Source organism: Astyanax mexicanus, chromosome 23 (genome assembly GCF_023375975.1).
Source record: "Astyanax mexicanus isolate ESR-SI-001 chromosome 23, AstMex3_surface, whole genome shotgun sequence".
In the NCBI taxonomy this organism is placed as follows: domain Eukaryota; kingdom Metazoa; phylum Chordata; class Actinopteri; order Characiformes; family Acestrorhamphidae; genus Astyanax; species Astyanax mexicanus.
In genome coordinates, this window is record NC_064430.1 from 1,107,654 (window position 1) to 1,123,527 (window position 15,874).

Below are 15,874 nucleotides of genomic sequence, written 5' to 3' on the forward strand. Positions count from 1 at the left end.
TCTAACTATATAACTGTCTAATTGTATAATTCTCTAACTGTGTAACAATATAACTGTATAACTGTAGAGCTGTATAGCTGTACAACCGTCTGTATACCTCTATAGCTGTATAACTGTATATCTATATAACTCTATAACTGTATAGCTCTACTGTTCTATAGCGTTATAACGGTATAGCTGTATAACTGACAGTATAGCTGTATAACTCTATAGCTGTATAGCTGTATAACTCTATAGCTGTATAACTGTGTAACTGACAGTATAGCTGTATAACTCTATAGCTGTATAACTGTATATCTATATAACTCTATAACTGTATAGCTCTACTGTTCTATAGCGTTATAACGGTATAGCTGTATAACTGAAAGTATAGCTGTATAACTGACAGTATAGCTGTATAACTCTATAGCTGTATAGCTGTATAACTCTATAGCTGTATAACTGTATAACTGACAGTATAGCTGTATAACTCTATAGCTGTATAGCTGTATTTCTCTATAGCTGTATAACTGTATAACTGACAGTATAGCTGTATTACTCTATAGCTGTATAACTGTATAACTGACAGTATAGCTGTATAACTCTATAGCTGTATAACTGTGTAACTGACAGTATAGCTGTATAACTCTATAACTCTATAGATGTATAGCTGTATATATTGGTCAGGACGCAGGTTTGGCAGTGCAGGGCTGCAGTCTGCCCGAGGTGCTCTGTCTGGAAATGCGCTCGTCAGAAATCTGCATGCTTCCTGCACTTCCTGTTCAGATGGTGAGTGAGCCACCTGCCCCATGTGTCCTCTCCCCGAGCCGAGCTAACAGAGAGCGCCTGTTCCCCAACCCACCACCCCCCTCTCTCCTCCAGATAATCCATTAACCATTCACCACCAGAACCCCGTCCAGATCCTCCACCCACCACCCACACCAGCATCCTGTTCCTCCCTCACAACCACAATCACTCCTTCCTCCTGCCTGGTTTAAACAGCAGCAGATCTTCTGAATATATCTACACTGATGGGCGTGGTGTTCTGGAAATGAGGTGTGTTCAGGTACATTTCTGGAGTTTTATCTTGTTTATCTTGGTAACAGAAAACACAGGAGCTCCACTGACTGAATACAACCTAGACAGACGCCAACAGTCAGACGTTCATCGCTATCTCGGTAACACAGGCGCCGTGCCGAGCCGAGCGTACACCCCCACTTATTACACACACATGAACACACAGCAGCACAAACCCAACTTTTACATCAACAATAAACAGAATAGTAAATAAAATAACATTGCTGTTCCCGTAAATGAGCTGCTGGAGCTCCTTCACAGCGTCAACCAGCAGCTCAGTTTCCTCTGCTGAGAAGAGTTTGTTGAACACGTCCAGGTAACTGTATAAGTGTATAACTGTCAGAATCCCTCATTCTGTATCTCTCTCCTGTATCTCCCTCTCTCTGGGCGAGCGAGGTAGAGTCTTACAGCTCAGTCCTCTCTCACTTATCACCCGCTACACGTCTCTCTCCAGATAACAATGGCCGCCATCCAATAACTTCATTTGCATAAGCGTTAGCAGTGTGTTGAAAGAAGCTTATTATGTGGGCCAACCCAAATTCCATTAACCTGTGGGTTAAAGAGCGCCCACCGCTCATCCCTCTCACACTCCGTCACCACCAAGCCGAGATCAGCCTCCAGCTCCGTAATGATACACTCACTCAGATACAGCGTTTAATTAGCGATTCATCAACTAATCCTCCACCGTTACCTCACCTGCAGCAGCAACCAGACAATCAGAGTATCAATAAACCATGCTTTCACACTTCTACTGGACCCGGGATCATTCAGTACAGTTTGTTTGGTCAGTCAAGTTAAGTCTTTTCTACTTTTTTTACTTTTTAAGTAATTTCTAGAGCACATTTAAAAACCAAAAAGGGCCAACCAAAGTGCTGTACAATACAGAAGTATGAACAATTAAATCTATAAGACTAAACAACAAATAAGATAAAAGATATAAGATAAGTAAATAAAAATAGTATCAGCAAAAAGACTCAGATTAACTCCAGGAACAGCTGATTTAAGGATCTGAGAACTCTTTGAGTTGAATATGGGCGCAGACGATCAGAGATGCATGGTGGAGACATGCAATTTAAAGCTTTTAAAAAAAAAAGAGTACCGATTTTCTAGTCGTCCTAAAATCAGTGGACTTGTGTTCACTTAGAGTGGACTGTTGTGTGGTCGGTTCTACTGCAGGTGTGGAAGCTATCCGCTCCCTGTGCGGCGTGTGCGGTTAAGTGATCGGTTATTTGTTTGTAACGTGACGCATTCCACTTATCATATTACTTTCCTTTCCGCTTGTTTCGGCACCAAGCACCAGCGAACTGGAATTCACTACCATTTTAAACTTTTAGTTTCTAATCACCACCAGAGAGCCTGTGATTGTTTGAAGTCCTGATGAGTGTCAGTTTCATCATTATGACATTTTTGATGGTCTTTGGCCACTACATCAGAGAAAACTGTAGACGGTTCCAAACTGAAGGACTTTTTTCATATACAGCCGAGAAACGCGACTGCAGGCGTTGGAAGCTATCCGCTCCCTGTGCTGTGTGTAGGGTAATATGTTTGATTCATTTTGGATTGTGGCACTTCCAGTCATGGTGTTTTTTTTCCTTTTCCATCAGTATATCCTAATAAAGTGCCCTGAAGAAGAAGAAGCTCCTGCACTGTAAAATTCTGAGAATCCCAAAAGCACTCCAGTGTTTATAATACTAATACAATAATATAAAAAAAAACAGCAAAAGGATGAAGCTTTACTGATACTAAACGCAGAAAAGTGATGCATTGAATTATTGAATCGATCACAATCACAGTTCAGATGTTCTTGTGTGTGAAAACAAACCAAATCAGTATTGGCTGCAGAGCAATTAATTCAAGAGGAAGTGCAAAAACGTCCTGAAACAACCCAATCGAGCCTCTCCAGAGAAGAACAGAGTAAAGTGTGAGTAAAGTTGTGGTGAGGGTCGTGGGCGGGGTGATCGGGCACGGGGGTGGGTCTCAGCGTGAGGTCCTGACACGGTTTCAGAGGCACAGATGGATGATCCATCACTACAACAAAAGTGCAAGAGGATTTTCACTGTTAGCTGAGAGACGCTACGGATCAGAGCCCTGTTCACACAGATAAACACCAGATCAGGATTAGAACTGGAACACACATTTCAAACAAACAGAAACTATTAAAAACCTGTAAATTATAAATATGGATTTAAACACTAATATCTTTAAACTGTCATGAACTATGGAAGCTAAAAATGCAGAAGTGACCTGTTATATATATATATATATATATATATATATATATATATATATATATATATATATATATATATATATATATATATATATATATGTTAATATGTGTCCAGGACTCATATTCAGTAATCACTTTCAGCACTCATGTTTAGTACTAATATTAAGCACTCAATAAGTACTCTTATCCAGTATTAATATTGAGCACTCATTCATAATACTCATAATCAGTACCAACATTCACGTTAAACACTCATGTTTAAGACTGGTGTTCTGTTTCCATGTTTCGTACTCATATTCAGGACTCATGTTCAGTACTCAGCCAGTGCTCATATTCAGTACTCATAATTAGTACTCATAATCAGCACTTATTCAGCACTTATATTCAGCCTACTCAAATTCAGTACTAATTTTCAGTATCCATATGCAGTACGCATATTCAGCACTTATTCAGCACTCATATTCAGCCTACTCATATTCAGAACTCATATTCAGAACTCATATTCAGCCTACTCATATTCAGTATTCATATTCAGTACTCATATTCAGCCTACTCATATTCAGAACTCATATTCAGAACTCATATTTAGCCTACTCATATTCAGTATTCATATTCAGTAGTTATATTCAGTACTAACTTTCAGTATTCATATTCAGTATTCATATTCAGTATTCATTTTCAGCCTACTCATATTCAGTATTCATATTCAGTAGTTATATTCAGTACTAACTTTTAGTATTCATATTCAGTATTCATATTCAGCTCTCAGTCAGTCCTCATATTCAGTACTCATATTCATTCCTCATATTCAGGACTCCTATTTAAGACTCACATTCAGCACGCATATTCAGTAGTCATATTCAGCCTACGTATATTCAGCACTCATATTCAGCCTACTCATATTCAGTATTCATATTCAGAACTCATATTTAGCCTACTCATATTCAGTATTCATATTCAGTACTCATATTCAGCCTACTCATATTCAGAACTCATATTCAGCCTACTCATATTCAGAACTCATATTCAGAACTCATATTTAGCCTACTCATATTCAGTATTCATATTCAGTAGTTATATTCAGTACTAACTTTCAGTATTCATATTCAGTATTCATATTCAGTATTCACATTCAGTATTCATATTCAGTATTCATATTCAGTATTCATTTTCAGCCTACTCATATTCAGTATTCATATTCAGTAGTTATATTCAGTACTAACTTTTAGTATTCATATTCAGTACTCATATTCAGCTCTCAGTCAGTCCTCATATTCAGTCCTCATATTCAGGACTCCTATTTAAGACTCACATTCAGCACGCATATTCAGTCCTCAGTCGTTACGCATATTCAGTAGTCATATTCAGCCTATGTATATTCAGTACTCATATCCACCCTAGTTATAGTCAGCCTACGTATATTCAGTACTCATATTCAGTACTCATATCCACCCTAGTTATAGTCAGCCTACGTATATTCAGTACTCATATTCAGTATTCATTTTCAGTACTCATATACAGGACTCATATTCTGGTCTCAGTCAGTACTCATTATCAGACTTGTTTTGTTGTAAAAAGTGCTATATAAATAAAATTGAATTGAACTGAATTCAATTACTCATATTCAGACCTCACTCATTACTCATTCAGTACTCATTTTCAGTCAGTGCGCAAATTTAGTACTAATGTTCTGCACTAATATTCGACACTTATTCTGTGCTGATGTTCAGCACTCAATCAGTACTCATGTATTTATGTTCAGTACTTATGTTTAGTACTCATGTTTGTCATGTACCTTCATATTTATCATATCACCTTCATATTCAGTACTCATATTCAGCTCTCAGTCAGTACTCAAATTCAGTACTCATATTCAGTAGTCATGTCCAGGACACTATTTATTTACAGTACTTTTATATTTATCACAGAGCGAAAAAGTGAGAATAATATGAGCAATAACCTAAATTCTCATCTTATTTAATATTCATGTTCAGCTGTCAGTCAGTACTCATTTTCAGTACTCCTATTCAGTACTTACTGTACATGCACTCATCACAGCGCGAGGATAATATGAGTGCTTCTCAGTTCAGCAGGTTTATGAAAGAGTGTAATATCTGCAGCAGTAAGAGCAGTGTGAACGCTCTGCCCGAGGGGTAAAATCATTTCATTTGGGTTTAGAGAGCAGATGAACAGACGCTCTGCTCCTCCACTCTTATCTCCACTACAAACACAGATTTAATATTACACTGAATAAACTGCTTTAAAAAAAGATCAGATCAGCTGAAATCAGACAGGAAAGTAATTAAACCCCGAGCTGAATCTTCATTCCCAGTAATTAAGGTGGATCTGATGTAAAATCCCATCTTCCTCACTGACCTGCTCTCCTGATCAATATCAGACTCGCTAGAAATGTCAAATCGATTGATAATTTATTGTCTGTATTATAAATGGACTCGTGATTAAATTGGGCTGTTTGTGGACTGAATTGGACAGAAGCTTTAAAGGAAGGCCGATGTTTCTTGGTGAAGAACAGGATAAAGAAATTTAGAGTAGAGTTTTGGCTCAATGTTAGCGTTAGCGATACAGCTAGTCACAGATGGCAAATAAATTGCACATAATAATCAAGCTAAGTTTTTTCCTCAGACTATAACCATCCAAATCTATGACTGTCGTTCATATGTTCATATGTTACATGTAATCTTGCATAGAATTATGAATATTTTATTAAATTTCTCCCATTCTCTTGTCAAAATATTTCAATTTCTGCTTTTTTACTTAAAAATCAGGTTATGTAATGTTATGCAAGGTTATGTAATGTTATAATGTTATGTAAATGAGGATGAAAATGAAAGCTTATAGGTAGTAGTTTAGCTGTATTATTGGTTTGAGGTCAATCACACCATTTGTCAAGCCACTTGTGTGTGTCCCGCACCTCTGAAATCAAAATTTTGTCCACGCAGATGGGCTTATTTTGTTGTTTCAGGTCGAAATCACTAGAAAATGTGCTTCCCTCTCTGCCCTATCAAAACTTTCAGAGGCTTCCTTGGGTAGTGCACCTCCTGGTGAGAGACCTTAGACTGCTAGAAAAGCATCTATGATGCTCTTAAAGTAACTCTACATAAACCACATTATATAAGTGTAAAATCCTGTAATATTATCATACAACACAAGATAAACCAAAGCAAAATCATTAGTTAAAATCACTCGTAAGTACATGATTCTGTTTTCTGAATATTTATTTATATGTATGTCTCTTTCTTTCCTATTTTTTTTCTTTGTCTTTGTTTCTTTGTTAGTTTTCGTCTTCTGCATCTCACTCCCTCCAACCCTTAACCAACCAACTGTCTCTGCGTACAAAAAAAAATATATATATATATATATATATATATATATATAAATTAAACAAATAAATGAATAAACAATAAGTATTAAAGAAAATCTGTCTACATGCTTCTCTCACTTCCACTTGTCAACAAAAGCTCTGAGACGCATTTAAAACAGAAACAAATCCAAACACTCAAACCATTTCAGGAGATGGTTTGAGACGCACTTAAAACACAAACAAAATCAGCTCAAAACATGGCCTGAGACACGAATACAAATCTGATCACTTAAACGACTTCAGGAGGTGATCTGAGACACATTCAAAACAGAAACAAATCTGATTACATGAACTAGTTCAAGAAATAGTCTGAGACGAACATAAAACAGATACAAAATCAGCTCAGAACGTGGTCTGAGACACGAATTCAAATCTGATCACTCAAACGACTTCAGGAGGTGATCTGAGACACATTTAACACAAAAAAAACAAAACAGATCACAAATCCAAACCACTTCTCAAGATGGTCCAAGACAAACTTAAAACAGAAACAAATCTGATTACACAAACTAGTTCAGGAGATGGTCTGAGACAAACATATACTAACTGATACAAAATCAGCTCTGAACATGTTCTGAGACACAGATACAAATCTGATCACTCAAACCACTTCAGAAAATAGTCTGAGACTCACTTAAAACAGGAACAAATCCAATCATTCAAACCACTTCAGGAGGTGGTCTGAGACGAACTTAAAACTAAAACAAATCTGATTATTTAAACTAGTCTAGTTCAGGATGTGGTCTGGGACACATTTAAAACAGATAAAAATCCCATCATTCAAACCACTTTAGGAGATACATAGTGTAAATGCATGTGGTTGAATGAAATCTGATTAGGGAACAGGTGTAAATAGGTAAATAGGTATAAATGGGGCCTAAGCTTCAATATTCAATATTATTTATTATTTATTACTTTAAATGTATTTTCGAAATGTCAAACTATTATGTAGATTTTTATTTTGGTAAAAAATGCAAATGGAACAGAATATCGGAGGCAATCGCCAATATTTTGGTTTTCCAATCAAATGAACAGTGAGATCCACAGGAAGCGTTTTAAACGTGTTCATGCCGCGCAGATTATTGTTTTCTTCATCATTTATTCAGCAGGCTGATATTACAAGTTTAGCTCAGACAGTAACTTAATGATAATTAGGTCTATATTACCAGCAGGGAACATTCAATCTACTGGTTATGACTCAGTAAAGCTCACATGAGGTACTGTGTGACTGAATTTCACAATTAAACAGTTCATGATGAAAAATACTACGTCTTTTTTTATACATTTGATGGCATAAACCTGAAATATTCAGCCAAAAATATGCTTTTGGTGTTAATAAGGCTAAAGAAGTTAAAAGTTAGAAGAGACTCCTCATAACATACTGTTTTTATATATCGTCGCTGTTCAATAAAAAGAAAATATCTCCAAAAAGGTACTTTTAATAGAAATCAATGCAAAAAGAGTTTATTTAAGCTATTTTTTAGGAATTGTCTATTGGTTTTCTATTGGTCCATTCATCTACAATTTTGACAGTTTTTGTAAATCGACAAATATTGATGATATAATATATACTGCTGTTAAATGTGTATGAACTTGAGTGACAATCCATTCTTTTCCAACAACTCCACACCAATTATCCCCCCTCCACCAAACTTTACAAATCCAAACACAAGGCCCGCGGGCCAAATGTGGCCCGCCACGTCTTTTTATGTGGCCCGCGAGAGCTTGTAAAATCTTAGTGTCTATAATAAATAGGTCAGAAGCGTTTTTTTGACCAAAAACTACATTTCCCACAATGCTTGTCGATTGTATTACCCGCGAAGTTACAGCTTACTGCCACTACACAGCAGTGTAGTCATTGATGTGGAAACCCTGCCGGAGGGAAGGTGTAACTTCGCGGGTGGAATTGAGACATATAAATTTTTATCCCATAATGTCCAGAAAAAGAGAAGTTGATGCAGACGGACGGCTGTGCTTCAAGGTGAAAGACCGGTATGCCTTTTGTGTTACGAAGAGTGTTACTGACCAAAATAAACGCTTTTTAGAAGAGATATAAGTTATGTGTAAATATTTATAAGACAATAGCTGACAAAATCTGTTTTAATGTTAATAAACATCACTGTGACAGCGCTAGTCGCAGTTTCACAGCAGTAAAGTACGAGGACGTGAATCACTTATCTAACCAGCCTTTACTGATTTCTGCCCTCAATAACCCTTTCAATAACCTCCAATAGCCTTTAATAGTCTTCAGTAGCCTTCAACAGTCTAACCTTGCAGCCGTGGTGTGTCCACTAAACTCCGTAGTTATAAACATCCTGAGGTGAGCAGCGCGCTAACTGACCTGTTTATAATGTAATCCGAGCAGTGACTCCGTGACGGCTGTTCTAAACTGCTGCTGTTAGCTGCTTGGGCTGAAAGATGAACTGTAGAGAGCTGTATTATCCGGTTAGTGGGGTTAAAACCTTTATTTCCTATACAGAATAACTTAAAAAACTGTAAAAACGCTCCAGACAGGCTCAGCTGAGCCCTGTAGCCCGTGGCTCGGCTGTAGCTCTGACTCAGTAAAGACTGCGGGCTTGTGCTGCTACAGCTCAGACTAGTGGTTGGATGAGGAAATGCTAAATCTGTCACATGTTCTTAACAGCTCACAATTTTTGATTTTATATTTATTAAGCCTCTTTTCAGTATCAAACGCTTTGATCAAAGTTAATATAACTTGATGTCATTTCTATTCACTTGACTAGTTTGGTTCTTGATTGATGGAGTTTTTGGATTTCATGACATGACAAATTAAAAGGATTTATGTTAATAGAGCAACAAGCAAACATTTTTCCATGCAACTGTAATATTTGATTGAATAAATAGTATATTGAGAGTTATTTAACATTAAGGAGTAATTACATTCATTTTATATTACATCTGGTTACATTTTCTTATATTTACAAGTTACATCTGGCCCTCGGAGGACAGCCAATATGCCAATGTGGCCCTCGGCCAAAATGAGTTTGACACCCCTGCAGTAAATGATCTAAAACACAATTAAAACAGATACAAGATCAAGAGCTGGCCTGAGATACACTTAAACAGATACTAATTCAATCACAAATTCAAACCATTTCAAGAAATGGTCTGAGATGCATTTAAAACAAATACAAAATCAGCTCAGAACGTGGTCTGAGACACAGTACCATTATCCCCCCTCTACCAAACTTTACACTTGGAACAATGCAGTCAGACAGAAACTTCCTAGTGGCAATAAAACCAAACCAAGACTTGTTCATTCGACTGCGAGCCGGAGAAGCGTGATTGGTCAATTGAACTGCATTCGATGACGTTTGCATTGCTGTGTATTGTGATTTGAGGTTTGGATGGAGCTGTTTTTAATCTAATCTGATGCTACCGTATTTTTTGCACTATAAGGCGCACTGGATTATAAGGTGCATTATTAGTAGTTATTATTAGAAGTAAAACAAGTGCTGGATGTTTAATCTACACTGATTTCTCTCCTGAAAACTGTTTATTTGGGTGAGTAAAACATTTCTGTTTATTTACACGAAGCTTATATTTCCACTAAAGCTAGCCAGACAGTGCTACACTGAGGAAGTGTTTCGAAAGCCATGGTAGTGCTGGGCGGTACGGCCAAAAATGCATATCATGGTATTTTTCAAGATTCTGACGGTTTCACAGTATATCATGGTATTTTTCTATTTTTATTTTTTGTATTATTATTTTTTGCATGACTGGCCTTTAATATAGGTTTGTGAGTTACTGTACTGTTAGGAGTATATATAATATAAAACACTGAGGCTTTAAATTAAGACTTTGATTAGTACTGGGTTTACTTTGTCCTACAAAATTAAACACAATATATAAATAAATCTGACTTTATTATCAGAAAAATAGCTAAAGAATCTAAACAACACATTTAACACAGCTCCCTTTACAAAATTAAATATTTTAATAAATAGTTCCAAAAACACCATAAACTAATCTAAAATACTAAAATTATGAATGTTTAAGTATATAAAGAAATATTTCTCAAAAGTTCTATCGCACAAGTTTAATATACATTTATTATATATTATTCCTGAAGCCATTAGAGGCATTACTGTATTAAAATCAGCTACAATTCCCTTTTTTCTCCAGTTAAAAAATACATTCAAATCATCCTTTAAGCTACAGTATTAATATTTAAAGGGCTGTAGTTGCTGCTGTATTTTACTGAGATAAAATCACTCATACAGTAGAAACAGCAGCAAGAGCTGCTCTGGTTTCTCTGCAGGACAGAGCTAGACCAGCTTTTGACCCGCAGCGCCCTCTAGCGGCAAGGTGGTATGAGAAAACACATACCGGTTCAAGTTCACCCCACGGTATACCAAATTAACCATTATAGCACCCAGCACTAATCCAGGGCACTATCAGCTAGCGCTTCGTCCCACGTAGCTTATTTTAACACAATAAACACACAGACTACAGTCCGATATACTCACTTCTGAGATAACTAAAGAGATAACTAGCGCTTAGCACGGTTAGCAGGTAATGCTAATGCTGCTCCAGCAGTGCTAGCCGGGGTTAGCACCTGTGGAAATGGAGGAGAATCAGGAAGTTCTTACCTTTGCCATAGTTGAAGTGGAGTTTGATGGCCTTGCCCTGGTTGATGTGCAGGTAGGTGAAGCCGATGGCGAAGGTGAGCAGAACGAGGAGGAGGAGGAGCTTAAACTGCTTGCGGATTTTCTTCAGAGGGAAGCGCATCCTCCTCACAGCAGCGCGTCCAGATCAGTGGAGAATTCAGGAGGAGACTGATGAGCGCTGTCCCTGCTGTCCACACTGTCCCTTCTGTCCACACTGTCCACTGCTTCGGTCCTGCAGCAGGAGAACAGGAATACCAAACATCTCAACATGCTGCCTCTAAAATTTATTTTAGCTCAGTTTTATTTGATTTGCTGGACATTCAATAATAAGAGAGCACTTAAAAATGATGAGTTTCTTTGATTTTACCAAATTGAAAACATCTGGAATATAATCAAGAGGAAGATGGATGATCACAAACCATCAAACCACCAAACTGAACTGCTTGAATTTTTGTACCAGGAGTAAAGCAGCATAAAGTTATCTAAAAGCAGTGTGTAAGACTGGTGGAGGAGAACATGATGCCAAGATGCATAAAAAACTGTGATTAAAAACCAGGGTTATTCCACCAAATATTGATTATTTCTGAACTCTTAAAACTTTATGAATATGAACTTGTTTTCTTTGCATTATTTGAGGTCTGAAAGCTCTGCATCTTTTTTTTTGTTATTTCAGTCATTTCTCATTTTCTGTAAATAAATGCTCTAAATGAGAATATTTATATTAGGAATTTGGGAGAAATGTTGTTTGTTTCTCACTCTTTTTACATTGATTTCCATTGAAAGTTTAGAAGGCTTTTTATCTATCCTGTAAAATTGCTGTTTTGAAGATACTTGTTTTTCATTGGACAGCGACGGTATACAATTCATGAACTCTACAGTCATTCTAAAAGATTTTAGCTATAAATGTTTGTATTTATGATATAAACCAGTATATTATTGTACTATTGAATGCAGTGGAATATACCACTAGTACCAAGTTCTTATCACTGGAGAGACATACAGACCAGTATAGACCATTATATTCCAGTATACACCACTATAGACCACCTCAGACCACCCAGACACAAAGGCTGCTGCTCACCGTGGCTGGATCTCTTTGTGCGATACTGTCATGATGCTTCAGCTGGAGAGATGGTGATGATGCTGGTGGTGGTGCTGATGCTGGGGATGCAGGGATGCTGATGATGCTCGTGCCAGACGCTATCACCTGTGTGCAGGTGACCAGTGTCCACCTCAGCTGGAACTCACGAGGGATCCGGTCCAGTGTAAATACGAGCAGGTGACCAGCGAACACATGGGGTTCTACACAAGCCCCGCCCCCATCCGCTCCATCCGGAGTTCGGGCTGGACCGGACCCGGTTCTGAGGGTGATGTACCGGTTCTATTCCAGCTCAGGCTCCGCTCACACAGCACCGCGACACGACACGGTATCGGTACAACACCGGAACCAGACCGTAACCGAACTCACGCGCTACGGAACCGCTTTCTCAGAATCCGCGATCCGTCCGCACGCGCTCCTCCCTCCTCAGCTCCGTACTCCCGTCTGTCCGCGCTGCGCGCGCTCCTACCGCGGAGAGAGAGAGAGAGAGAGAGAGAGAGAGAGAGAGAGAGAGAGCAGAAGAGAGATAGCTAGAGAGAGAGAGATGTAGAGAGAATAGAAGAGAAAAAGAGAGAGTAAGAGAAATATGAAGATGAAGAGTAGTAGAGAGATGCAGAGAAAGAGGGAGGGAGAATAAGAAAAAAGGGAAAGTAAGAAGAAAAAGGAAAGAGAAAAGGGAGTGAGAGGACAGTTAAAAAGAGGGAAATGTAAAGACAGTGAAAGAGAGAGAGAGAGAGAACCTGAAGAAAGGGAAAAGGTCAATTTTTTTACTTTTAAAATAATTATTTTTTACATATTGTTAAAATATGAGTAACTATTGTAAAAATAAATGAGGAAAAAATGTTTCTCAACATAAAATTGTGAAAACGTTGGATCCCCCACCACCTACAGCCCATAATATCATTTAAACATTCAGAAAAACTGAAGAAATCTCTGTGTGTAAGAGACGAGGCTGATGGTCAGTAGTGATGCTGGTGATCTTCAGGACCTCAGGCAGCACTGCATTAATAACAGGCTGTACTGATTCTGTACTGAAATCACTGCATGAGCTCAGGAACCTGTGCTGTTATCCACTAATGCAGGTCAGCCAGAGAAGATGACATATGAACAATATCCAGAAACACCATCGCCTTCTCTGGGCTGAAGCTTGTGTAAATATAAAATTTTGATTAATCTGACCACAGAACAGTTTTCTATTGCGAGTAAAATAAGGATATTTGAGATGCTCAAATTATTGCATTCTGATTTTATGTACATTTATCTACATTTTATACTCTTGTAGTTTTGGAGTTTTCATAGATTTGTCACTGTGTTTTTCCCACAGAGGGAAGTCAGGTCTGTGGATTTTTGCGCGAGAGCTAAATTTGGGATATTTGTGTTTTTTATTAAATAATTCTTTGGGAATCTCATTAAATCGTTGAGCGCTCTGTCGGGAAGCGCAGCTCCAATTCTGTTTCATTTTGTTCACAATGCAGAACACTTTTTATTCTTTAGGCATCATTCTCTCTCTCTCTCTCTCCTCCTCTTCTTCTCTCCCTCTCTTTCTCAGCTACACAGTCTTTCTTATTCATGAGTTAGACCTACTTTAGCAGTCAGTCAGATGGTTTGAGCTTATCTTTAAGCTTATCTCTACAGGCTGCTGCCAGCAGCCATCGGACGTCAGAAAGACGTCAGGAAGTCTTTGGACTTTAATGTTGAAAAGACATTGAATTTTAAGCTACTTTCACTCCTGCCTTATTTGGTTTGAACCACAGTAGCAGATGTGAAAAGTGCTGTGAACTATGGTTCATACTGTAAGCACCAAAATTTGGTCAGGTTTGTTTGCAGTGTAAAAAAAAAAAAGTTTTTTGTACAGTTCAGACCAGTTACAAGAAGTTGAGCTTCTCTGACTGGAATTCTGATAGACGAGTCTGGGTTTGGTGGTGACCAGAAGGCCGGTACTTGTCTGACTGCATTGTGCCAACTGTAAAGTTTGGTGGAGGGGGGATTATGTGCAGGGTTGTTTTTCAGGAGTTGGGCTTAGCCAATGGTGTTTGTTGGCGTTTGAGTTTGATTGCGTTGATGCAGATAGTTGGTGCTTGATAACGTTTGTTGGCGCATGAGGCTGTTTGTTGGTGGTTTGTTGGTGTTTGCTGGCGCTTGCTGACGTTTGTTGGCGCTTGATGCCGTTTGTTGGTGTTTCATGGTGTTTCATGACGTTTGTTGGCGTTTGATGGTGCTTGTTGATGTTTGATGCAGTTTTTTTGGTGTTTTCTTGATGATTGCTGGTGTTTAATGCATTCTGATGGCATTTGATTGAGTTTGTTGCTGTTTTCTTGCCATTTGATGATGTTTGAAGACGTTTGTTAAGGCTTGATGGTGTTTGTTGGCGTTTGATGTTTGTTGGAGTTTGATGACGTTTGTTGGTGTTTGATGGCTCTTGTTGATGTTTGATGCAGTTCTTTTGGTGTTTTCTTGACGTTTGATGGCTTTTAAAGCTGTTTGTTGAGGCTTGATGGTGTTGGCTTTTGATATTTGTTGGTGTTTGATGACGTTTGTTGGTGTTTGATTACGTTTGTTGGTGTTTGATGATGTTTGTTGGTGTTTGATGTTGTTTGTTGGTGTTTCAGAATTGCCTTTATTGTCACATGGTCAACCAGCGAAATTAGCCATCAACCCATCCATACAATAACATACAAGGGGGAAACAGGACAGGATAGGAAGACAGGGTAAGCCGCAGCGTGTGCACGCACCGCCAATCATTTCTTCAGTTAGAGGGATACAAGGGGGAAGAAGAGGGTAAAAAAACATACCCCTAGACTGTGCCCTGAAGAGCACAGTGTAGGAACATCAAAAAAAAAAAAAACCTCAGCACATAGGCACATACAATATACACAAGAGACCAAGCAATGAAGGCGTGGGAAAGGGTACGGGAGGTGGGGGGGGGTCGTTAGGTAAACAGGGAGAGATTCAAAGTCACAGTGTTCTTTGGAGGAATGCTCCCTATCATCCACAAGGCCGAGTGCTGATAGGGCGAGAGCCGAAAGCAGATTAGACTTCAGTTGTTTAGGCGAGTGACCGCTCTCCAGTTTAGCATGGTCACTCTCTATTGTCCATCATGGTCTCAATTTTCTCCACCTTCCTTTGCAAATCCGTTTGCTTCTCCGAGATGTTTTCCATGTTGCGGTTAAAAGTCACAGTCTGAGTGCCGACAGCTCTGCCCACCGCATCAATCAGGTCGGGCAGCTTTTGGGGGCCCTTGACAGCTGTCCCCACACTTTTAATTTCACGATACACCAGGGCAATGCCTAATCCAATCAGCAAGAACCCTGTGATCATTGTGCCGAAAAGGTAGACGTCTTCGATGTCCTCCACAGAAAGAGTCGCCAGGCACACGGTCCGCCACGTCTCCCACGCGTCCCTCGTGTAGCCAGCTGCAAACGTTCCATCAGGACAAGCAGGTTCCCCCGAACCCAGGCTTCTCGTCGAGAAGATGG

General features: G+C 38.7%; 1 protein-coding gene across 1 annotated transcript in view; it reads right to left on the reverse strand.

Moving 5' to 3' along the window:
- Positions 1 to 13,116, reverse strand: part of b4galnt4b (beta-1,4-N-acetyl-galactosaminyl transferase 4b) — a 151,269-nt gene extending 138,153 nt beyond the window's left edge. Inside the window, exons 1-2 of the mRNA XM_022665248.2 lie at positions 12,381 to 13,116; positions 11,282 to 11,531 (exon numbers count right to left, since the gene is read on the reverse strand). Of these exons, the coding sequence (XP_022520969.2) occupies positions 11,282 to 11,420 (139 nt within the window). The 5' untranslated portion in view covers positions 11,421 to 11,531; positions 12,381 to 13,116. The remainder of the gene's footprint in view (positions 1 to 11,281; positions 11,532 to 12,380) is intronic.
- Positions 13,117 to 15,874: the final 2,758 nt, after the last annotated feature.